Source organism: Spermophilus citellus, assembly GCF_964194105.1.
Source record: "Spermophilus citellus genome assembly, chromosome: 11".
In the NCBI taxonomy this organism is placed as follows: Eukaryota; Metazoa; Chordata; class Mammalia; order Rodentia; family Sciuridae; genus Spermophilus; species Spermophilus citellus.
This window is the reverse complement of record NC_138192.1, coordinates 42072609-42097334: the sequence shown is the minus strand read 5'-3', so window position 1 is coordinate 42097334 and position 24726 is coordinate 42072609. Positions and strand designations below refer to the sequence as shown.

The 24726-nt window shown below is 34.0% G+C and overlaps 1 protein-coding gene across 1 annotated transcript in view; it reads left to right on the top strand.

Annotated features, from left to right (window-relative positions):
- Window positions 1-23668, top strand: part of DARS1 (aspartyl-tRNA synthetase 1) — a 60280-nt gene extending 36612 nt beyond the window's left edge. The window contains exons 7-16 of the mRNA XM_081262069.1: window positions 873-932; window positions 6264-6375; window positions 7800-7934; window positions 10410-10557; window positions 14789-14935; window positions 16654-16696; window positions 17917-17997; window positions 18556-18667; window positions 18796-18867; window positions 23006-23668. Of these exons, the coding sequence (XP_081118195.1) occupies window positions 873-932; window positions 6264-6375; window positions 7800-7934; window positions 10410-10557; window positions 14789-14935; window positions 16654-16696; window positions 17917-17997; window positions 18556-18667; window positions 18796-18867; window positions 23006-23097 (1002 nt within the window). The 3' untranslated portion in view covers window positions 23098-23668. The remainder of the gene's footprint in view (window positions 1-872; window positions 933-6263; window positions 6376-7799; window positions 7935-10409; window positions 10558-14788; window positions 14936-16653; window positions 16697-17916; window positions 17998-18555; window positions 18668-18795; window positions 18868-23005) is intronic.
- The last annotated feature ends 1058 nt before the right edge of the window (window positions 23669-24726 follow it).

The following is a 24726-nucleotide window of genomic DNA, read 5'->3' as shown; positions in this document are numbered from 1 at the left end:
GTTCCTCCTGCCTCAGCCTCCTGAGCCACTGGGATTACAAACAGGCCACTGTGCTTGGCTTGACTTTCTTGATGGTATTATATGCCACACAAAAGTGGTTTTTTTTTTTTTTTAATGTCTATCTTAATATACAACTAGATTCTCATTGCTTCTGAATTTACTCTGCTTTACCTTCATATAATCTTTGGAAAGCTCTACACTCATTATGAGTGAGAGTGAAAAAGTGCAAAAAAAATGGGTTTGACTTCATGAACTCCCTGAAAGAATCTCAAGAACCTTTAGTGGTTCCCAGAACACACTTTTTTTTTTTTTTTTTTTTAGAAAGAGTGAGAGAGGGAGAGAGAATTTTTTTAATGTTTATTTCTTTTTTAGTATTTGGCAGACACACATCTTTGTCTGTTATGTGGTGCTGAGGATCGAACCAGGGCCGCACGCATGCCAGGCGAGCGCACTACCGCTTGAGCCACATCCCCAGCCCCCAGAACACACTTTTGAGGACTACTATTTTTAACTTTTATCTGTTCCATCAATGTAGGCCTAACAGCTTAAATCCAGGAATCAATAAGTTGCAGGTGGTTAATTCTTCTAATGTTCCAATAATGAGACAAGAGTTGGGGGGTGGAAAAAGGAAAGAAAGCCTCAGCATCTGTTCATGCACATTTCTTTCTCTTCAACACTAACTTCTCTGATCCTGCCTCTTATTTCTACCATGACTTTAGATCCTTGATTTTTGTACATAATATTATTAACACACAGCCATTCTTAAAAGTGAGCAGCTTCTGAAACGTTTTTGTGTTCTTCAAAATTTACAGTCTGTTTTTTGGTATTATAGGTTTTTTGTTTTCTGTTTTTGATTTTGTTTTGTTTTTTAGGAAGGAAGAGCTACTGTTAACCAAGATACAAGATTAGACAACAGAGTCATTGATCTCCGGGTATGCCTCGTTTATTTATTAAGGTGATATGATTATGTCAAAATTGAGATGAGCAGGGATACCATAACTATTTTAAGTTTATAAAGCTAATTGGCATTTGCCTATGTATAATAATTCAGGAAACAGTTACCTTTCAGATTGACCCTTCCTCTAACAGGAACTGCTGGCAACAAGAACAGTCAAGTACTGGTTCACAAGATGTTGACTCATTTTGTTTTAAAATGATAGTGATCATAAATCCAATAAATAGAGTCAGTTCCAGGTGATAACTGTTTTGACAAGTTTAGTCAACAAGAAAATATAACTACTAATATTACTACAAAATTGTGAAAGAGGTTATATGCACATTTTTAGAACAAAAAATGTGCAGATGAGTAATTAATGCTTCAATCTTGTGAATTTGATCTGGACACAATTAATAATACAGAAGTATTTGGCCCTAGTGGTTTATACAGCAGTTTCGTGGGTCTTTTGTTTCCCTTTTGGTTTGGTTGCAAGTGAAAGATTTCACTGGTTTCATCATTATAGTAAAACCAGTGTCATCTTTCTTTCCTAATGTTTGACCACATCTTCCTCCTTAAATATTCTACCTAATGTCAGATTCTTTGTCACCTTAAGAGTTATTTCCAACTCTTCTGCAATCATGCCAATTTAATTTGCACTTATAATACATTCAGTGTTGTTCCTAATTATTTGCTTTTTGTTTGCTTTTACCTTTTCCATTTTGATTTATGTAGAAAAATCCAGCAGTAATCAAAAGTCCTCTTTTCTTTTCATTTATTTTTTTTAGGGGCACTCCACCATTGAGCTACATCCTCAGTTTCTTCTTTGCTTTTTTGTTTTGTTGTTGTTGTTATTTTGAGACAGGGTTTAAGTCCCTGAGGCTGGCCTCCAGCTTGTAATCCTCCTGCCCCAGCCTCCAAAGTCAGTAGAACATGCACAACCCCCAACCTACCCTTTGCTAGACCTCTTGAAACTGCCTAGAAATCTCAGGTTTTTGCATATTTGTCCCTGTTATTTGTTCACACAGTTGTGATTACTTTGTGCCTCTGGAATTTGGCCCAAAGATTTTATTATTTTTGTTTTGTTTTGTTTTAATTCATTGCCACCATTGAAGCAAAGGAATTTTGTCAGGTGCAGTGGCACATGCACCTGTAGTCAGTTCAGTCACTTGTGAGGACAAAAACAGGAGACTCACTTGAGCACAGAAGTTTGGAATTTGTCTGGGTAGCATAGTTAGGTCCATCTCAAAAAGAATAGAGGGCTGGCTCTAGCTCAGCGGTTCCTTCGACAGAAAACTTACAATCAAAAAGAATAGAAAGTCAGGCATGGTGGTGCAAACCTATAATCCCAACAATTTTGGAGACTGAGCAAAAAGATCACAAGTTTGAAGCCAGCCTTGACAATTTAGCAAGACCCAATATCTCATCTCAAAATAAAAAATAAAAAGGACTGGAGATGTAATTCAGTGATAAAATGTCCCTGGGCTCTATCCCCAGTACCAAAAAGAAAAGAAAGAATAGAGGAGAAACAGTAGTTTTGTATTAAAATTTAAGTGGCTTTTCTTAAAAAGTTGGAGGAGAATATGGCAATAATGGGTCTACATGAGCTTGCATACTATGGGGCGTGCTTTGTCCTGTACCACTAAGGATCATTCTGTTATTTAATTCATGTTATTTGGTCCTCAGAAGCATTCACATTTATTTTTTTAATATTTTTAAAATTGTAGATAGACACAATACCTTTATTTTACTTTATTTTTAAAATAAATATTTTAATTTTTATTTATGTGGTGTTAAGGATCAAACCCATTTCTTCACACATGCTAGGCAAGTGCTCTACCATTGAGCCATACCCCTAGCCCCAGCATTCTCATTTTTAACCTCTACTTTGACATTTAGGGAGGCATGTGCATTAATAACTTCAAATCTTTAAGCACCTTAGTTTACAAAAGCAGCTGTTTTATTCTTAACTTAGCAAAGGCAGGGGTCAGAAGGCTGGGGTTGTAGCTCAGTGATAGAGTATTTGCCTAGCATGTGTGAGTCACTGGATTCAATCCTCAAATAAATAAATAAATAAATAAATAAACAAACAAACAAGTTGTGTCTATCTACAACTTTAAAAAAAAAAGTCAAGGGTTGGAGAAGCTGCAAGTCAAAGGCAAAATTAACATTCTCCAATAATATAAAACATTCCAGGATATATCTTCATGTTCATTCTACTGTAGCCTAATGTTTCTGTCAGATAATGAATTGTTTTCTCTAGAAACTTTCTAGGCAGGCAGTCTGAATAAAAAATATTTCGTCTCCTGGCCCCCATACATCTAAATAAAATACAAAATAGGGCTGGGGATGTGGCTCAGTGGCTGAGTGCTGCTGAGTTCCATCCCAAGTACCCCCAAAACGGGGAGGGGGTTTATTAGGTTGACTTACTTGACCAGAAGCTAGATAGTTCAACAATGGCTGGAAAACTGGGAGAACCAGTACCTGAACAGTCCAAGAGGCTGAAGCCCCAGGGCAAAAGGTATCAATGGTGCTACCCTAGTCAGACCTAAGGGTTCTGAAAATTCCTTGGTGGATCACTGGCAAGAGTCCACTTTGGAAGCGTGAAAAAGTGAAAATCCAATATCCTCAGAGATTGTAGCATACATCAAGAACCCATTCAATAAGAATAGAGCTTTCATGTGCTGTTGCTTCCTTGTTCTTCCAACTTTTATTCCATCCACACATAGGGAGGGTCTCCACTTGAGTTGGCTATTCCCACATGCCAATCATTCCTTGGCAAACCCAGAAGTCTCTCTTTTTTTTTTTTTTTTTAATATTTATTCTTTAGTTAATGTTTTGTATGTGGTGCTGAGGATTGAACCCGGGCCACACACATGCCAGGCAAGCGCGCTACCATTTAAGCCACATCCCCAGCCCCCAGAAGTCTCTTAATCATCGGCATCTCTTAATCCGATCAAGTTGACAGTTCAAATTGACCATTACAAATTAACCATACCGGGGCTGGAGATGTGGCTCAAGCGGTAGCGCGCTCGCCTGGCATGCACGCGGCCCGGGTTCGATCCTCAGCACCACATACAAACAAAGATGTTGTGTCCGCCAAAAACTAAAAAAAAATAAATATAAAAAAAAAAAAACAAATTAACCATACCTAGCCAATTGACATAAGGTTTAATTATACTTTCAAATTACACAGTATACTTTACATTAACTTATGTGCCATAATATTTTAGTTGCATTTTATTTGAAATAGGTTTACACAAATACTTTATTAAATATATATTTCTTTTTTTTTTTTTTTAAAGAGAGAGTGAGAGAGGAGAGAGGGTGAGAGAGAAACAGAGAGAATTTTTAATATTTATTTTTTAGTTCTCGGCGGACACAACATCTTTGTTGGTATGTGGTGCTGAGGATCGAACCCGGGCCGCATGCATGCGAGGCGAGCGCGCTACCGCTTGAGCCACATCCCCAGCCCTTAAATATATATTTCTTTTGTTACTCTAATCTTACTGAAGATCATTGTTAATTTTAACCCTAAACCATAAATTTTTTATATAGATGGAAAAGGCAATTATAGTAATCAACATGTAATAAGGTAACAGTTTTTCTTTTTTTAATTATTTTTCTTTTTTAAATTTTTTCTTCATGCTGTTTAATTATATTCTACCCAGAACAACCTGATTTGGCTCAAAGGGGAGAGATTTCCTTTACCATTTCTTAGATTTTAAATTCTCTGAGTTGTCCTCTTATGATAATGATTTTTGAAGGAGGAACAAATATTGAAATATGAACCAGTAGTGGATACAAAATGATTTGTATCTACTTTGATTTCATCCACTGAGCACGATTTCTCTAGCAGATTAACTGTACAGTCCAGGCTTTTGGACAGTGTTTGCCTCTGGACAAATTGCCTTACAGTGATATTCAAATCTCCTAATGCTAAATTTTATTTTTTAGTTTGGGGGCAGGGAGTTTTGTTCGGTTTGGGATTTGTCTTTTCTTTTGGTACTAGGGACTGAACCCAGGGGCACTATACCATGAAGCTACATCCACAGCCCTTTTTATTTTTCATTTTGAGACAGGGAATTGCTAAGTTGCCCAGGCTGGTCTCAGACTTGTGATCCTCCTGCCTCAGTCTCCTGAGTACCTGGGATTGCAGATGTGTACCAACATACCCAGCTTCTTGGTAGTAATTCCTGTTAATATGATAAGTAATTTAAAAAGTTCAGGATTTATTTTGGAATATTTTATTTTTGTTGGTTTTTTCCCCACCCTCATTCTCAAATTAAACTATTAAAAATAGTAAATATTTTCCAGTATGTAAGGGCTAGTAGAAATTAGAACATAGTAGACAAATTAAAATCAGACACAGTGGCACATGCCTATAATCCAGCAACTCTAGAGACAAAGACAGGAGGATAACATCATTAGCAGCGTTTTCAAAGGGTGCTACTGTCTATATTCAGAATGAATGCTGTATACACTGATTCAAGAGTAAAGCCCTTTGACATGGGGTAAATAATTGAAATTCCTGAATACCATTTCAGCTTTCCACAGCTATCAATGTTTTAAGGTCAGGTGTTTTTTGCTAAATGTCTATCTAGTCACAGAATAACTTCTTGATGCCTTTTTCCCCTCCTTCTAATGTATTAGGCAAGACTTTCAGATAAGAAACCACTTCTTTTGACCAAATGATCAAAAGTTAGTATAGAACAGAGACCATTACTTCTAGAACTTTCTGGCAACTATTTGATTTGGTTGAGGCTGAAAGTAAATTGGGGGACCAAAGAAACTTGAGAAAGAAAGTAGGGGAAGGGAGAAAAAATACAAAAGGTGACTGGTGGACAGTGTTTTAGATGCCATTTGAGAAGTCAGTGTCATAGGATATCTACCCCTTCTATTTTTTCTTAATTTCTTAATTTAATTGAAACAAACACATGATTGTCTGCAATTCAAGTATTATTGATAATAATTAAAAGTATATGGTTGCTTTATTCATTTATTATTCAGTGCTAAAATCTTCCCTTAGAGGATTTGTATGCTGCACAAACATCGGTAAGCTCACTTCATAGTTGCCTTTAGGAAAAAAAAAAAAAGAATAGAATTTATAAGTAAGGTATTTCATTAGTTAAGAAATATTTTTCTTTTATGGAATTCTTACAAATTAAAACATCCGCTCATAGCATTTCTATGATCATATATAGTCATTACATTCCAGCATCCTTATCACCTTCTGTGTTGTTACGTTTGTGTGCTTTTAGGTTTCTAGCAGTGCTGAGCACATATGGTGAACGAAATTGATTTTATTACATTTTTTATTGTCTTATAGACATCAACTAGTCAGGCAATCTTCCGTCTGCAGTCTGGCATCTGCCATCTTTTCCGAGAAACTTTAATTAACAAAGGTTTTGTGGAAATCCAGACTCCTAAAATTATTTCAGGTAAGCTTCAAAATATTTATATTAATTTTTACTTTAAAACTGGAGAATCACAACTGTCCCTTAAGATTTATTATCAAGAAGCTTTTTTTCCCCAAAGCTCATGCTATATATTAGTAGACATTTATCAACACTATCAGTAATTTTACATCCTCATTCCATTTTTGTGATGATGATTTTAAAATGAGACAGTGACACAAAAAGCACAATTCCTGTTTCTAAAATTAAACCAGGAGCTATTCATTGTTTAAGTATCTTTTGAAATTGGTATAATAATTTTGTTTTGTACAAACTGTATTGTAAAATCTCTGAATATCCATTAATGGGAAAATTACATTAATTCTTATTCTTTTTGTTTAATATTTATTTTTCAGTTTAGGTGGACACAATTTTTTTTTTTTTTTTTTAAAGAGAGAGTGAGAGAAGAGAGAGAGAGAGAAAGAATTTTTTTTTTTTTTAATATTTATTTTTTAGTTCTCGGCGGACACAGCATCTTTGTATGTATATGGTGCTGAGGATCGAACCCGGGCCGCACGCATGCCAGGCGAGCGCGCTACTGCTTGAGCCACATCCCCAGCCCGAAAGAATTTTTAATATTTTATTTTTTAGTTCTCAGTGGACACAACATCTTTGTTGGTATGTGGTGCTGAGGATCGAACCCGGGTCGCATGCATGCCAGGCGAGCGCGCTACCGCTTGAGCCACATCCCCAGCCACAATATCTTTATTTTACATTTATGTGGTGCTGAGGATTGAACCCAGGTGTATGTTCTAGGCGAGCAATCTACCACAGAGCCACAACCCCAGCCTTAATTCTTATTCTTACATGAAAACCTTGTCTTAATTATTTTGCCCTTTTGAGAATTGCTAAAAAAGAGTATTATGAGTGGTATTTAGTTAAAATTTTAAAATGAAGTTTTGATTTTTTTGTTGTTTTTTGGGCTTGTAGGGGGCACTTTACCATTGAGCTACATGCCCAATCATTTTATTTTTCCATTTGAGACAGGGTCTCACTTAGTTGCTGAGGTTAGCTTTGTACTTAGAATCCTCCTGCTTCAGCCACTCAGTTTGCTGGAATTACCAGTGTATGTCAGTGCCTGGCCTTGCATTCTTGATAATTAGAAAATGGTTATCTTTTTCCTTTCTGTGTTTTATTTTTACAGTTACAAAGGAGCTTTAATAGATTTGAAATTGGTACAGAAAAGAGGCATTTGTAGCCAAAGAAGTCAATGTGGTTTAAATATAAACTATGTAGAATCACATATATATAAGAAGACTATATAGACTGTGATTTATCTGCAGCTCTTGTTTTTCCAGTTTTTCTTTTTTGAACTACATTGTTCAAATTTAAAGGATAAATTGTTTTTACTAAAGGATTACATTGATAAACTTATAACTGATTATAATATATAAATGTTTACATTTCAGCTGCCAGTGAAGGAGGAGCCAATGTATTTACTGTATCATATTTTAAAAATAATGCATACCTAGCTCAGTCTCCACAGCTGTATAAGCAAATGTGCATTTGTGCTGATTTTGAGAAGGTGTTCTGTATTGGACCAGGTAAGATTTTTGTCAGTTATGATTTTTTTTTTCCAAGTTCATTAAGGATATAATAATTATAGTGTTAGAAACACATTTTGTGTGTGTGTTTGATGTACAGGCGCTTTTAAAAATTTAAATTCTTTTATCTGCTCACTATTAGACTTTGAGGTAGAAATCAGAATGTGTTTGAGTAGACATTTTAGGGGGAAAAGTAGACTATTTAGAATACATATATACTCACTAGTTCATTAAACATTTGAACATCATTCATGTCAATACAATCATAAGCATTATATATTCTTACTAAAGAATGCTGAAGAAATTTTTATTATCAGAATATTTTATTTTTAAAGATGCATGCTTTGAAAATATTCAGTCTGAAATATACCTAAATATATTGATTATTTTACCTACATGCAACTAAAGCAAATCATAATTCACGTTTGAACTATTCTTTCAAGCCCCCCCAGTACTAAAACCCAGATAGGTGCAATCTGTCAGATATTATAGTTTGTTGTCTTTAATAACCTCTTCTTTTATAAGTTTCCAGTGTTGTTCTTTTTATTCCGGATGGGTATGGTGGTACACGTCTATAATTGCAACAGTTTAGCAAGACGTTAAGCAATTTAGCAAGACCCTGTCTCAATATTTTTAAAAATAAATAGAAGGGCTGGGCATACAGCTCAGTGGTAAAGTAACCCTGGGTTTGTCCCCGGTGCCCCTAAGAAACAAAATATTTATTCCATAGTCATTCTGTTTATTATTATTTATATGCTTAATTTTGGTGTTATGCTGAAGTCTGTTAGAAATTACTGAGAAATGTCTATATCTAATATCATTTTTAAAATACGTTTGCTATAAGTACAGGCGTGTAATCATATGGCATATTTTTTATGAAGCTAATTATAAGAAAAACATCAGCTTTCCTTCATTCTTTTAAAACTTAACAAGTTATATATAGTTTTTGATAGCTTAATAAAAATTAGGTGCTTGATAATAGAGAAACTGGCAAGATCATTAAGTGTCTTTAATTTTCTGAATTTATTAACGTTATTTGTTTTAACACATGCTGCATATATAGTCTTATGTTAGGTACTGTGTACATAAAAGAAGAATCAACCAGCATTTCTCAAATGTTAATGCATATGAATCACCTGGAGATGTTGTTAAAATGCAGATTCTAGTCAGTTAAATCTGGCATAAGGCCTGATATTCTGCAGTTCTTAAAAGCACACAGGTACTAGATGCTTGATGCTGCTGATTTGCTGTCATGCTCTGAATGACAAGGGAATAAACATTGTATCTGCTCCCAAGACTTAATAAGATGTTCATACAGAGCTGGGGTTGTGGCTCAGTGGTAGAGCGCTTGCCTAGCACGCATGAGGCACTGGATTTGATCCTTAGCACCACGTACAAATAAAATAAAGGTAGTATGTTCACCCACAACTAAAAAGATATTTAAAAAAAAAAAAAAAGGATGTGCAGTCACGGGGAATAATCAAATGATTTTTAAAATGAATAATTAGACTGTGCTGAACAGTCAGCAGATTGGTGTTAATTGTGTACCAAGGAAAAACTAAGGGAAGAGGTTGGAATTTGGTAGTCACCATAAAAGAAAATTCACACCGAAATGGGCTTTAAGGACAAAGTAGGATATATAAACAACAGAAATGACATTTTAGAGGAAACAGGATAAGTAAAGACCATGGAGAAAACAAAAGAATAGTTAATATTAAGAAGAAATGGGGGCTGGGGATGTGGCTCAGTGGTAGAGCACTCGCCTCGCACCTGTGAAGCACTGGGTTCGATCCTCAGCACCACATGAAAATAAGTAAATAAAATAAAGGTACTTTAAAAAAGAAGAAGAAATGGAATATACAAGGTAAGATTAAGTTGTGAAAGAATAAAGTTTTTAGACTTTTGTCATTTTATGTCTTATTACAGTAGTCCTTTGGGAACCATTGCAAAGTTCTGAGCAAGGATGTGTTTATAGGAATATTAGTCTGGCAATGATGTGAAAGAAGAGCTAAGCTAGACTTAGAAAGCCTGGGAAGGAAGAAAATGCAGTGAGGCTAGTGGGCACTGAACCGAAGTAATGACTAGAATATGTATAATGTTACCTCATTTGTACAGGTTTCATTTTGCCTGAGTCATGTTTTAATAAAATTGAGAAGCACTTACTGTATTGGTCATAATTGAATCTGTTTGTTATTATTGAGAAGGCACCTTAGGATCTTACATTCCCTTGGGGTTCTCAATGAGCCTGATTTATTAATTCACATTTGGTATAGCTTTTACTATAGGAACGTAGGAGTTTGTAATGAACTTGATATCCAGGAGAATGCTGAAACAGATGGTTTATCAAATTCCATTCCAGCCCTGTAGTGATATGAAAATAGTATAGCTTTAGCACTACTGAATGGAGTTTTATATTTAAATCCAATTTATCTAACTTAAAATACTATTTGCTGTTCATTACTTTTCTTAATTCAGTTTTCAGAGCTGAAGACTCCAATACCCACAGACATCTGACTGAATTTGTTGGTCTGGACATTGAAATGGCTTTTAATTATCATTATCATGAAGTTTTAGAAGAAATTGCTGACACCTTGGTACAAATATTCAAAGGACTTCAAGAAAGGTAAAAAATATTTTATATCCATAACTGGCCTTAATTTCAAATCAACGTGGGTTCTTCTTTAAAAAATATATCAATTCTTGGGCTAGGGATGTGGCTTAGTGGTAGAACACTTGCCTGGCATATATGAGACCCTGGGTTCAATCCTCAGCACTATGGAAATGATAATAATAATTCTTGAATATATGTAGACTAAATTTCCCTTAATCTATTAAATATAGTTATATGGTACATGAAGATGGTTTAGTCAACAAAGGACCACATATATCACAGTGGTCCCATAAGATTATATCACCTAATGACACCATAATTATCTTTGTATAAATACACTTTGAGATGTTCACAGTGACAGAAGCACAGGAAGTGGCCCTGTCCTTAAGGGATACGTGACAGAAATTAGAAGAATGCACACTCAGTACCTATGAATCCAAGTCAGTTGGGACCTCAACTAGTTAACATCTTTTTAGTGGTGAAGTTTACCAGATTGTGAACAATTTGGCTGAATTTTTTGTTGTTGTTGTTGTTTTTGTTTGATTTTTTACTGACATCCTGAATGTCTGAAGAAATTAGAGTGTCTATTACTTTTAGAGCAGTTTATTATTTGAGAAGTTGAATGGAATAGCTTGACACTGAGCGTGGTGGTACATGCCCATACTCCCAGTGACTAAGGGGGCTGAGCAGGAGAATCGCAAGTTCGTGGAATAAAAAATGAAAAGGACTGAGAGTACAGTTCAGTGTTAAAGCATTTCTGGGTTCACTCCCCACTACCACCCAAAAAAATTTTTATTGAGCTACATCTAGGTAGCCCAAGTTCAAATCCCACCTTTTCTACTTTCCCATGTAGGCCTTGTACATCTCTGTGCCTCAGTTTCCTCGGCTATTAGATCAAAATAATATTACATCAGACCTTAAGGTGCAGTTGCACATGCCTGTCTTAATGTAAATTAAGCCTATATCAGGAATGGTTAATTCTTAAGTCACTTTAAATTTTGTGCTCAGTAAAGACTAGAAACTAGGGCTGAGGTTGTGGCTCAATGGTACAGTGCTTGCAAGAAAAATATAAATAAAATTTAAAAAAAAAAATTAGAAACTAGTAGACTGAAGGAAGTTTTTACCTGATTAGTCTGGGTGAATTGGCATTTATAGAAAAATAGTTGTGTTCTAGATGTTCTCAAAATTTAATTTTATAAAATGTCCACTTTAGGTATACATGCTAAACTGACAAATAAGATCATTGAAAGACCATTGAAATTTGTTTACTTGTGATGATGTTTAACATGGAGAAAACAGGAAAAGAAAATCAGAAACAAGTTGATCAAGAGAATCTCTTTTGGGGATTGGGAATATGATGTTTAAAATGGAGAAAACAGGAAAAGAAAATCAGAACAAGTTGGTCAAGAGAATTTCTTTTGGGGGTTTGGGAATATCTATCACTTGCCAGACCCTGCCCCAAAGAGAAAAGAAACCAAGAAAGTCTCTTTTTCCTTTCTCCATCCTGGTGACTATACTTCAATTATTAGGTAGGAAATAACAGACTTAATCTAGCATTTTAAAGCTGATGAAGGACCATATTTGAGATTTTTTTTTTAAGAAAACTGATTTAACAGTTCATTATATTTTATATGCTTCACTGATACTTTTTATTAAAGAGTTCAAAAATATGAATTTTACTTAAACATTGCAGGGATAATGAATAAATTCAAGAATGCAGAAATTAATCATTGATCTTATATTAAAATACTGTAGCATATGCACTAGTATTTTCTAGGCAGTCTCTGCATTGCTTTATGAAGTTAGTATGTTTAACTTTTGTCCTCTGAAATATTTTGATACTGTTTATTTTAAGCAACTTCAATTCAGATAGCCATGGAACAACTAATAATATTGTCTTATAAAATAATAGCCTTTGAAACCCTGATGCAGGAATGCAGTTTTTCTCATTTTCTTTTCACATATATAATTCAAGAAAGTTTCTGAAATCTATTTTAGATAGTTATAGCATCTCCATTTAATATTAGTGAAATTTTTACTTTGATTCTAAATAACAGAGCAAGCATGAATCAGGCCCTTTGGATTAATCCAATCTCCACTTATTACACACTGAGACGCCATTATTACTGAACTTAATTCAGTACTCTTAAGGTGGCAATTTGAAAATAAGTCTTCTTTATGTATATTCTATGACTCATGTAGAAATTTTAAGATTCTGTGTCACTTGTAAATTGGGTTATTGGGCTTATATCTTATTCCTTTCAGATTAGTTTTTACCTAATAGAAGAATAATATACAAATGAATTTTTAAGCATTGATAGTCATATTTTTATACTACCGTTGTTAGACATGAGTGAGGATTACTATTCAAAGCAAGCTAGTCGCTGTGGCTCATGCCTGTAATCCCAGCAGCTCTGGAGGCTGAGGCAGAGGAGGATCCTGAGTTCAAAGCAAGTTTCAGCAACAGCAAGGCACTAAGCAACTAATTGAGACCCTATCTCTAAATAAAATACAAAATAGGGCTGAGGACGTGGCTTGGTGGTTAAGTGCCCCTGTGTTAATCCTGGTACCAAAAAGAAATTATTAGGGTCTTCCTAATCCTTCTTCTGTTAAGATTTGAATAAATCTGTGATCAAATTTTTTTGTTCCTATGAAAGTCTCTAAGACAATAAAAAGAAAGTGTTTTAAACCGAGCGCAGTCGGGCATGCCTATAATCCCAACAGCTCGGGAAGCTGAGACAGGAGGATCGAGAGTTCAAAGCCAGCCTCAGCAAAAATGAAGCACTAAACAACTCAGTGAGACCCTGACTCTAAATAAAATACAAAATAGGGCTGGGGATGTGGCTTAGTGGGTGAGTGCCCCTGAGTTCAATCCCTGGTACCCGCCAAGAAAGGAAGTGTTTTTTAAGGTAGAAATGCTATATAAAGAATACTAGAATAAATATGCTAAGCAAAGTAAGCCAATCCCAAAAAACCAAGGCCAAATATTCTCTCTGATAAGTAGATGCTGATCCATAATGGAAGGGGGCATAGGGAGAATGGAGAAACTTTGGGCAAAGGGGAGGGGAGGGTGCAAGTCTATTAATTAAGAAAGTTTTCAAAATAAATACTAAAGTATGGCTATTAGCCTAATGAACAACCCTGTACTCATCACCTGATTTCAACTGTTGTCAACCCATGACCAATTTTATTTTATGTATTTCCTTTACCCCATATTTTATTTTGAAGCAAAACAAATTCCCACTTATCATTTTATCCATAAATACTTTAGCAAAAGTTTGTTTGTTTGTATTTTGGTATTGAAGGTTAAACCCTGGGGCACATTGCCACTGAGCGATATCCCCAACTGTTTTAATTGTTTAATTTGAGACAGGTATTGCTAAATTGCTGAGACCGATTTCCAACTGCAATCTTCCTGCCTCAGCCTCCTGAGTTGCTGGGATTACAGGCAAGCACCATCACACCTGGCTTGCTTTTTTAATCTTTTTTTGAACCAGAAATTGAACTCAGGGTATTCTACCACTGAACATGACATCCCCGTCCCTGTTTTGTATTTTATTTAGAGACAGAGTCTCACTGAGTTAGTTGGTTAGCACCTCACTGTTTCTGAGGTTGGCTTTGAACTCATGATCATCCCAGTCCTCCTGCCTCAGCCTTCTGAGCTGCTAGGATTACAGGTGTGCGCTACTGTGCCTGGCACTTTTTAAATCTTAATGAAATATCATCATGCACATCAGAAATTCAGTTTAGTTAACATTTGTCTTGGGTCTATGGTATATAGGGTAGGCATATACTATGGGAATTATCAAAATAGAAAAGAAATTAGCACTGTCCTAAATGAATTTGCAATATTATAATGGGAATTGTGGCAGGGTATAGGTAGGACAAGTATTCATTAATTTGGTCTTCCTTGAAGATAAAGGTCTTGTTAAAGGGTTTAAAAGTCAGTTTTTTTAAATGCTTCATAAAATAGTTATTTTATGTTCTAACAATACTTAATATTATTGAGTCACAAAAAAAAAAAATTTGAATCCTTTAATGCTTCTCTGCTTACAAAAATATGAGACCAAGAAGTGTTACTAAGTATTTTAAGTATTAATTTTATTCTTTAATAATTTGATAATGATTTTCCTGGTGTGTATACTGATTCAAATAATGATTTTTTTTTATATTGCCACAGTGACCTCTTGTGGGGGAAACATTTATCTCACAAACTTTATTAAATAAGTCATTGTACATACAGGTTTCAGACTGAAATTCAAACGGTGAATAAACAGTTCCCTTGTGAACCCTTCAAATTTTTGGAACCAACTTTAAGACTAGAGTATTGTGAAGCTTTGGCTATGCTTAGAGAAGCTGGAGTTGAAATGGGAGATGAAGAAGATCTGAGGTTTGTTTTTATGAATTTTTAAAAACCTTTAATAATTAGTTTTAATATATAAGAGAATGAACATATTAACAAATTATTTTTCTCACCTGATAAATTTTGTTAACTTTGGCATTATAGTATGATACTATTTTATGAATGTATGATCTGAAATAAAATATTATGTTTAAACTATAATATAGAAAGCGTAAGCTTCTAAAATTTTGTTCATAAACATCATTTCCTACCACTCATATTTATATCCCTTTCAAGAGATAGGGAGTTTTGCTTTTGATCTTATCACCTAATATGTTAGTTTTCTTTCCCAGTCTACCCTCATACAAAATCAGGGCATAAAAATGTTAACATCTCCCAAAGTTATAGAAATTATTACTTTTATCTGGGCTTGGTGGTGCACATCTGTAATCCCAGCTGCTCAAGAGAATGAGACAGGAGAATTGCAATTTGAAGCCAGCCTGGGCAATTTAGTAATCCCCTGTCTCAAAGTCAAAAATAAAATAGGCAGAGATGTAGCTCATCTCTGTGGTAGAGAACTCCTGGATCAATACCTAGTACTGGAATGGGGGAGGGAGATACTGTTTTCTATTTGATTGCATGATATTATGTAATCTAAATCCAGATCAGACAACTTGTAATTTAGAAACAAATTATGTTGTTTAGTAAAAATTAAAAATTACTATCAGCTTATCACAACCAATATCACATGTGGGAGGGAAAGGATGCTATTGGCATTTTTTATGTTTATTTTTTTAAAGTAAATTGTACTTAAAACCCATTATTTATTTTTGTTCCTTTACAAGAAATATGTATTTAATTATAGACAATGTATTTGTATATTATGTGTGTATCTATAATTATTATATGTATTTTATGTGTGTGTGTGTGTGTGTGTGTGTGTGTGTGTTTGAGCATCCCCTATACTGCTCGATGACATTTAAAGGCAAACCATATAAGTTTTATAATTATTCTAAATTGGCAATATTAAGGATTTTGGAAATTGCCCTTAAATTAGACACTAAAGAAACTGCTTCTTGACTTTAGAAATTTAATGTATCTGCGTAGATACTATTACATTTTAAATACTTTTAAATATTGAGTTTTATTTTACAGACCTTTGATAAAGAGTACCAAAAAGTGGAGACACGGGTCATCAACATGTCTGAGGTCCTGGGTTCAATTTCCCACCACCAGGGGGGGAAAAAGGCAGAGGGGACCAATTAAGGGCAAGATTAGTTTACATTGGTCTAGTGAAGTTTTATTATATGTAATTGTAGAAAATTACTCCATGATGCTTCATAATTAATTAATTTCTAAATTCTCTTTGGTCCTAATTATTGGAGCAGCACCTATAAATGCTAAGTTTCATTCATAAATGGTTTTCTGTAGTACTTGCCTTTTGAAAAGCAGCATGATAAACAACTGTTTTGGCCATATTTTTTGTCCTTTAAGGACTTACAGGAAGGAGTGCCATATTAATTTTAAATTGAACCAAAGGATGCTGAACCACTGAGCCACATCCCCAGCCTATTGTATTTTTAATTTTGAGAGAGGCTTTTGCTGAGTTGCTTAGGGCCTCTCTGGCGTTGAACTTGATCTCCTCCTACCTCTGCCTCTGGAGCCACTGCATTTAAAGACGTGTGCACTCCTATGCCTGGCTAGTTTAAAATATTTTTAAGTTGCTGATTAATCTTCAAACACCTGACTTCATCTTTCATTTTCAGTACACCAAATGAAAAACTATTGGGTCGTTTGGTAAAGGAAAAGGTAAGACCTCTTATGCATGCTGCACTTTTTTTCTATGTCTGAAATATCTTTGTACAAGAGGATAGTTGCAGAAGGTTCTAAAACTCTTCTACAGTGGTAACCTTCCAGAATAAATAAAAGGGGAATGGTACTTTTTTAAAAAATTCTTCTAAGTCATTGTTAGATTAGTTAGAAAGGACTTCAAAATTATTTGCATTTTTTTTTAAAATACTTCCTGAATATCCCTACTCTCTTATAAGACTTGAAGATAAATAAGCTTTCTTCTGCTACTTTACTATCTCATCTTCTAAAACTAAAAGCACCAAATGGAATAAAAGTTAAAACTTACTATGGTCTTTCTAAAAGAATTAAGACAATGATTTAATGAAATGAAACAGTCCTTGAGCTCCTCTTGATAATAGCACTTAACATGGTTAATCTGACTAAAGAACTCAGTTATTTCTGAAACCGTACAATATTGAATTTATACCTTTAAAATGCTTTTTCAGCAGGGCAAATTCTTCTAGCTTATTAACTCTGTTGACATTTTCTCTATTCTTCAGTTTTAGCAAAACTGTTTAAAGTCAAAAATAGTTGATTTTTAATGGGTTCCTTTAAAATTAAATCACATAGTAAATATTCTAACAAAAATGTCATAATTTTATGTTAATAATTATTTATTCCTTTCTATTGTAGTTTTCATGTGAAGAAAACTACTAAACTTAAATATCTTTTAAAAATTGAGAAGGTAACCAAAGTTTATAAAAAAAGATTAATACTGTGAGAGATGTCAGTTTTTTCCCAAAATAATTCATAGATTTAACTTGTTTTCCATAAAAACCTAACAATTGATATAATGTGTCTGAAATGTTGAGATGAGCTAGAATAACAAAGGGAAAGTACTGAAAATCAAAGATGTTTATCCAAATATACTTTATGATGGGGGAGCAATTAGAGATTACATGTTCAAAAAAGCAATAAATTGGACTTTGATTCAAATTTTGAACCATGGCTCAAATTTTGGCTGGTAAATAGCTTCCAAAGATTAGGTACTGCAATTATTTATAACACATGACAAAATGCTGTAGGATGTAAATGTTACTCCAAAAAAGCAGGATATTTATAATTATAATGTAAATATAGTAATTTTGAAGAGCAAAAATATACATGTTTAAAAATATTAATTTAACAAAAAAGTTTATTTTAAAAACATATTTTAATTGCCTTTATTCTTTTTATAGTATGATACAGATTTTTATATTCTTGATAAATATCCATTGGCTGTAAGACCTTTCTATACCATGCCTGACCCAAGAAATCCTGTAAGTAATTTAGTTTTAAATGGCCTGTTTGGGGGAAGAAAATAACTTTATTATCACCATGTCAAATTGCTGGTCACAGTGGCCCACGCCTGTTCTTCCAGCAGCTCAGGAGGCTGAGGCAGGAGGATTGTGAGTTGAAAGCCAGCCTCAGCAACTTATCAAGGCCCTAAGCAACTCAGTGAGACCCTGTCTCTAAATAAAATACAAAAAATGGTTGGGGATGTGGCTCGGTAGTTGAGTGCCCCTGAGTTCAAACCCCAGTACCCACCCTACCCCACCCCCAAAAAAATATCTGTACCATTTCTTAATTTTAGATGTAGAACTCTGATTTGTTGCTGGGGGATGTGGAAGGAGAGGGCTAAGTCTGATACAAGTAAGAAAGAAATTACTTAGCCTTCAGCACCTCTACGTTAAAAGAAGCTCATTATATTTATTAAAGAAAGTTGCATCATTAATTGTAGAAAAGGATGGACTTTTCATGCAGTATAGTTTTTTTCTACATACTTATAATGGAAAAGGGGTGATAATATTTTTAAGAGTGGTTTGCTTTTCCTACAGAAACAGTCCAACTCTTATGATATGTTCATGAGAGGAGAAGAAATATTGTCAGGAGCTCAAAGAATACATGATCCTCAGCTGCTAACAGAGAGAGCCTTACATCATGGAATTGGTAATTAATTTAAAATGTATTTAGCGGAATATTTATTTTGAAACAAATCCTTGTAAACATTTAAGTCTTCCTTGAACAGCATTTTTAATTTTTCAAGATAATAAATTTTGTTTTATTTATTTTTATAGATTTGGAGAAAATCAAGGCTTACATTGATTCCTTCCGTTTTGGAGCCCCTCCTCATGCTGGTGGAGGCATTGGTAATACTGTTATTGCTTACAAATAAGTCTGTAAATACTAAGTGTAATATAAATTTGAACCATAAGAATATTTTAAAGTGAGTTATGACTGAGTAAAAATTTGATTTCCAAAGTAGGAAATGAACAGCTAACTTTTATATTTCTAAAACATTATAGGGATGGGGTTAGAGTAAAAAGGTACAACTCACATAATAAGTACACATCTTTGCAGATTATTTGCTAAGAGATGACTGTCCTGAAGATATATAAAATTATTAAAACTCAACATTTTTTAAAAAACTCAATCAGAAAATTTTGGGGTGCTGCAGGATTCTCAAAGTCTCAGAATTTGGAGAATTTTGGACTTTCAGAATAGGGATGCTCATGTATGTATGTGTGTGTGAGAGAGAGAGAGGTATTTTTTTTTTTTTTAGCTTTAATCATTTCCCAATGTTTTCATATCTCAAAATATTACATTGTATTCTAAAAATTCATAAAATACATAAAATTTTTTGTCATTTATAACCCAGTAAATCTAGAAAAAAAATTTAAAAATAAAAATAATTAAATAGCATTAATAAAGATCATAAGAATTTTTTTAAAAAAGAGATAAAATCCTGGAGCAGTGGCACTCACCTTTAATCCCAGTGACTTGGGAAACAGGCAGGAAAATCAAGAGTTCAGAGCTAAGCTCCACAACTTGGTGAGACCCTCTCTCAAAATAAAAGGACTAATGATATAGTTCAGTGGTAGAGCACACTTGGATTCAATCCCCAGTACCACCAAAAAAAAAAAAATGTTATAGAGATGATGGTGGTTATACAACGTGATAAATGTATTTAACCCATTAAATCTCAGATTTTCAGTTCTGTGAATATTTGAATGAAATTGACATAGATAAATTCAGACATGTTCAAAATCATAAGCTAGAGATTATATATATTATTAATAAATATTATAATTATACTATAATTGTATATTATTATGTGATTATATTGCGTAATTAGGTTACATATTATACACTAAATATTTAAGTTTTTATGTTATTTCACATCTAGATGATGGAACAAGAGCGTTAATACCACTGAACTGTATACTTAAAAATTATTAAGATGGTAAATTTCAAAGTGAAGGCCAGGCATAGTGGCACAAGCCTATGATCCCAGCAGCTTGGGAGGCTGAGGCAGGAGGATCACAAGTTCAAAGCCAGCCTCAGCAAAAGTGAGATGCTAAGCAAATCATTGAGACCCTGTCTCTGAATAAAATACAAAGTTGGGGTGGGGATGTGTTTCAGTAGTCAAGTGCCTCTGAGTTCAATCTCCACTACCCCCACCCCCAAAAAAAATTTTTTTGGAAAGAAAAAAGACACAAAATACTGTACATTTACCTCCCTACAGGAAACCATTGTTTCTAGTTTTCAGCTGACCTTTGCAAAGATATTCTTTGCATATGCAAACAAACACATACACTTTTTTAAATATTTGTGTAAATATTTTTACACAAATCATAACATACTGCATACACCATTCAGTAATTTGCATCTTTTACATAATAATATTTTGTAGCTGTTTCTTATCAATTAAGAGATTTTCATTCTTTTAAAATCTCTATATAGAATGTATTGAAAGGTTATACCATAATCTTGTTAACCAGCTTTGTATTGACAAACTTGTAGGTTTGTTACCAGACTTTTCTTATTATAAACAATGCTACATTGAATATATAGTCTAAATTTTAATGGGAAAATTATGGCTATTTTCTTTCATTCAGTAATGTGCATTTTGAATGAATTTTTTCAGACTTCTACAATGATAAGCAATGTAAATTTTAACCTAAATTATGTAAAAGGATGCTTGATGGGGCTGGGGTTGTAGCTCAGTGGTAGAGCGCTTGCCTAGTATGTGTGAGGCACTGAGTTTGAATCTCAGCACCCCATATAAATAAACAAAATAAAGATCCATTGACAACTAAAAGTATTTTTTAAAAAGAAGATGCTTGATGATTATCAAAATATCACCTGTTTTTTAGCCAGGCATGTGGCACACATGCCTATAATCCCAGAGTCTCAGGCGGCTGAGACAGGAGGATTACAAATTCAAGAGCACCCTCAGCAACTTTAGTGTGATCCTAATGATGTTAGAGAGACCCTGTCTCAGCTTAAAACGTAGGTCTGGGGATATAGCTCAATGGTAGAACACCCCTAAGTTCTATCTCCAGTACCCTCCTCCTGCAAAAAAAAAAAAAAAAAAAAAACTTAACATTTGAGAAGGAAAAGGAATATGGTTTTTTTTTTTTGTTTTTTTTTTTTGTTTTTTCTTGTTGTTGTTGTTTTTTGAATTTTTAATATTTATTTTTTAGTTCTCGGCGGACACAACATCTTTGTTGGTATGTGGTGCTGAGGATCGAACCCGGGCCACACGCATGCCAGGCGAGCGCGCTACCGCTTGAGCCACATCCCCAGCCCGAATATGTTGTTTTATGTTTGAGGTTAATCTGTATCACTATAATTGAAGGCTCAAATTTTTGTCTACAGGTGTTTTTTGGTAAAGAATATGACTAGAAACCTTAGTTCTCTCATCTATGTTTATAATTTTGGGGGTGTACCTGGTGCTGGGAATTGAACCCAGGGGTGCCCTATCACTGAACTAATCCCCATACCTTTTTTGTTGTTGTTGTTGTTCTTTTTTTTTTTGTAGTTGTAAACAGAATGCCTTTATTTGTTGATTGAACCCAGTTCCTTGCACATGCTAGGCAATGTGCCACTGAGCTACAGCCCCAACCCCCTTTATTATTTTTTATTTTGAGACAGAGTCTTCCTGCTGACCTGGAACTTGGGACCCTCCTGCCTCAGCTTCCCAGGTTGCTGGGATTACATACATGTGCATCACATCCAGCTATATTTATGATATTTATTTTAAATCTTTGAAAAGTCATTGCCACATAAAAATAATTTTTGACTTTTGCTTTGTGTGTGTGCTATGTTAATCTTCTATAGTTATAATTAAATAGATGAATCAAAATGCACTCAAGAAGTTGTTTTTGTTTTTGTTTTTTTAAAGAGAGAAAGAATTTTAATATTTATTTTTAGTTTTCGGCGGCCACAACATCTTCATTTGTATGTGGTGCTGAGGATCAAGCCCAGGCCGCACGCATGCCAGGCGAGCACGCTACCACTTGAGCCACATCCCCAGCCCCCAAGAAGTTTTATGTGCTGGTTTTTCTCTGCTTCAGAGTTTGTACTTGGTCTTAACTTGTGTCAGTAATATTTAAGCCAATGTCTGTTAACTACAGTGGCACATGCCCATAATTACAACTGGACAACTTAAGCAAGACCCTGTCTCAAAATAAATTAAAAATGGCTCAGGATATAAAGCATACCTGGATTCAATTCCCAGTATCAAATTTTTAAAATTAAGTCATAGACCAAAAATCAGTATCTTTTCTACACTCGGATACTTAGTATGATTGTGTACTCTGTTCCCTTCTATGCTAAGGACCACCATGTTAAATGACTATAAAATCACAATAAATGTTTTAGTACTTGATATGCTTCTTTAAACAGGTTTATGACTCTTATACTCATTGCCTGAACTGCAGAATCAGAATCTGATATAATTGAAACATATTGGCTTATTAAGTGGTTTGCTTTAGTGTTTATATTATTAAATCATAGGTTCTGTTCATTTATGTATGAACTTGTTAAACTCCATGCCACTTAAGGATATCTCATTTAGTCTTTCACCCATATAGCAGCATCTTTATTTCTTTTTGTTCTTTCCCATGTTTTTTATTGGTACATTGTATTCAACATAATAGTGGAATTTACTACATAGTCACACATAGAGATTATATAACAATATAATTTGGTCCATATTGTTCCCCAGTTATTTCCCCTTTCCTCCTCCCTCCCCCTGGTCTCTTTTCTCTCCTCTATTGGTCTCCTTTTCATTTCCATGAAACTATCACCCCGAGCAACATTTCTGTTTCTGAATCAATACCCAAAACATTCAGTTTTGGATAAACTCAAATTAACATATTGTTTTCTTTCCTTATAAGGAAAAGCACTTAGTTGAACAATGATATTATATTTATAGTTAAGTAAGTAAGACCCTGAGAGGTCTTTCAGGAAAGAAATTAACCATAATTTTGTTTTCCTCAGGATTGGAACGAGTGACTATGCTGTTTTTGGGATTGCATAATGTGCGTCAGACCTCGATGTTCCCTCGTGACCCTAAACGACTCACTCCTTAAAGCCACCATGCTCCTTACTCTTTTCAGGAAGTTACTATTGATCAGGTTGTACCTTAGGTACTTAAATTATGCAATAGAATAATTGTCTTATCTAAAGTGCCACAGTTGTTTTTTAATTAATTCAGTATAGGTTAATTTAGAACAGAAGATTTTTATAACTTCAGACATACTTCAATAGGAAATGCTTGAACGTTTTAAAAAGAAGTTCATATAGTTTATTAAAAATCATATTCCATTACTACAATAAATGTTAACAAGAGTTTTAAACAGTTATGATTGTGAACATTTTTTTCTGTTCTATATTATGGTGGCCCCAGTATTAACATCTTAAATTTTCAATATTTGAACTTACTTTTTTAACTTTTGACATTAAGAACAATTGGAAAAATACCCAAGATTTTAACAAGTATATAACTGGCATCTCATGAAAAATTAGTATCAATTCTTAAAAGTTATATCCAGAAATCATGTAAAGTGGGTAAAAATACTAGCTAGAAAATAATCAAAATAATGCTATATTAAATTGTTAAATGCTAAGCCTGAATTTCAATAAATTTTAAAGCTAATTAAAGTTTGTATTTGTGTAACTTTGTGGCATTCTGATTTTATAACTTGTTCCTGGCATTTTTACTTCAGTGAAAGAAAAAAAAATACTCCATAAGTTTAAGTGAATGCATAGAAACCAATGAGAACTGATTTTTTTGTTTGCAGTATATAAAATGCACTTCCATCTTGCCCACAAAAAGAAATCTCTGGGTAAATATTACAATTAGGAACAGTTTTCTTCTAGGTTATTATATGCATCAGTGCTATTGTTAATTTTACCATAAACAAAAGTAAAACAACGTAATACAAGTATTTCTTATAAAGAAAAAAATAATATGCAAGTAAAAAAGAAGGCTAAAAAGATGGCAAGTTGCCACTAGCCCATAAACAACTACCCATTATTTTTAGAAATTAAAAGGAACATTGTTTTTCACCATCTAGATCAAGAACTCTTTGAAAAATAGAAACTCAAATTTTTTTTTTTGAGAGGATTTTAATATTTATTTAGTTAGTTAGTTAGTTTTCGGTGGACACGACATCTTTGTATGTGGTGCTGAGGATCGAACCTGGGCCGCATGCATGCCAGGCAAGCGTGCTACTGCTTGAACCATATCCCCAGCCCGAAACTCAATTTTTATATCTTTTTTTCATATCATACCAGAGTGTCCTGAGTATAGTAAACACCTTGCAGTGTTTCATAAATTAATTGGCACCAAAAATAAAATGTACTGCTACCCACCGGTTTTTATATTTTTCAGACCCTAAAATAATACAATAATAATAGCCCTAACGCCAGTGTTTTCAATTTCATGTAATTACAGCTTCTTTCAAAATAAATTATTTGTGAAGTCTTAAAATAATTTTTTATTTATTTTTATTATGAAATATTTCGGACTTGCCAGCCAGGTTATACCATGATAAAATACCCTATTCTCAACATCCAGCCTTGTTGAATATTAACACTGTCTTATTTGCCTCAAATATTTTCAGTTTTTTAAAAAAGGAAAAGAAATTATGTATACAGTTAAGGCTTCTTATGTTTCCTCCTACCATATAGGTAACTACTGAAAGAATTCAATGGCT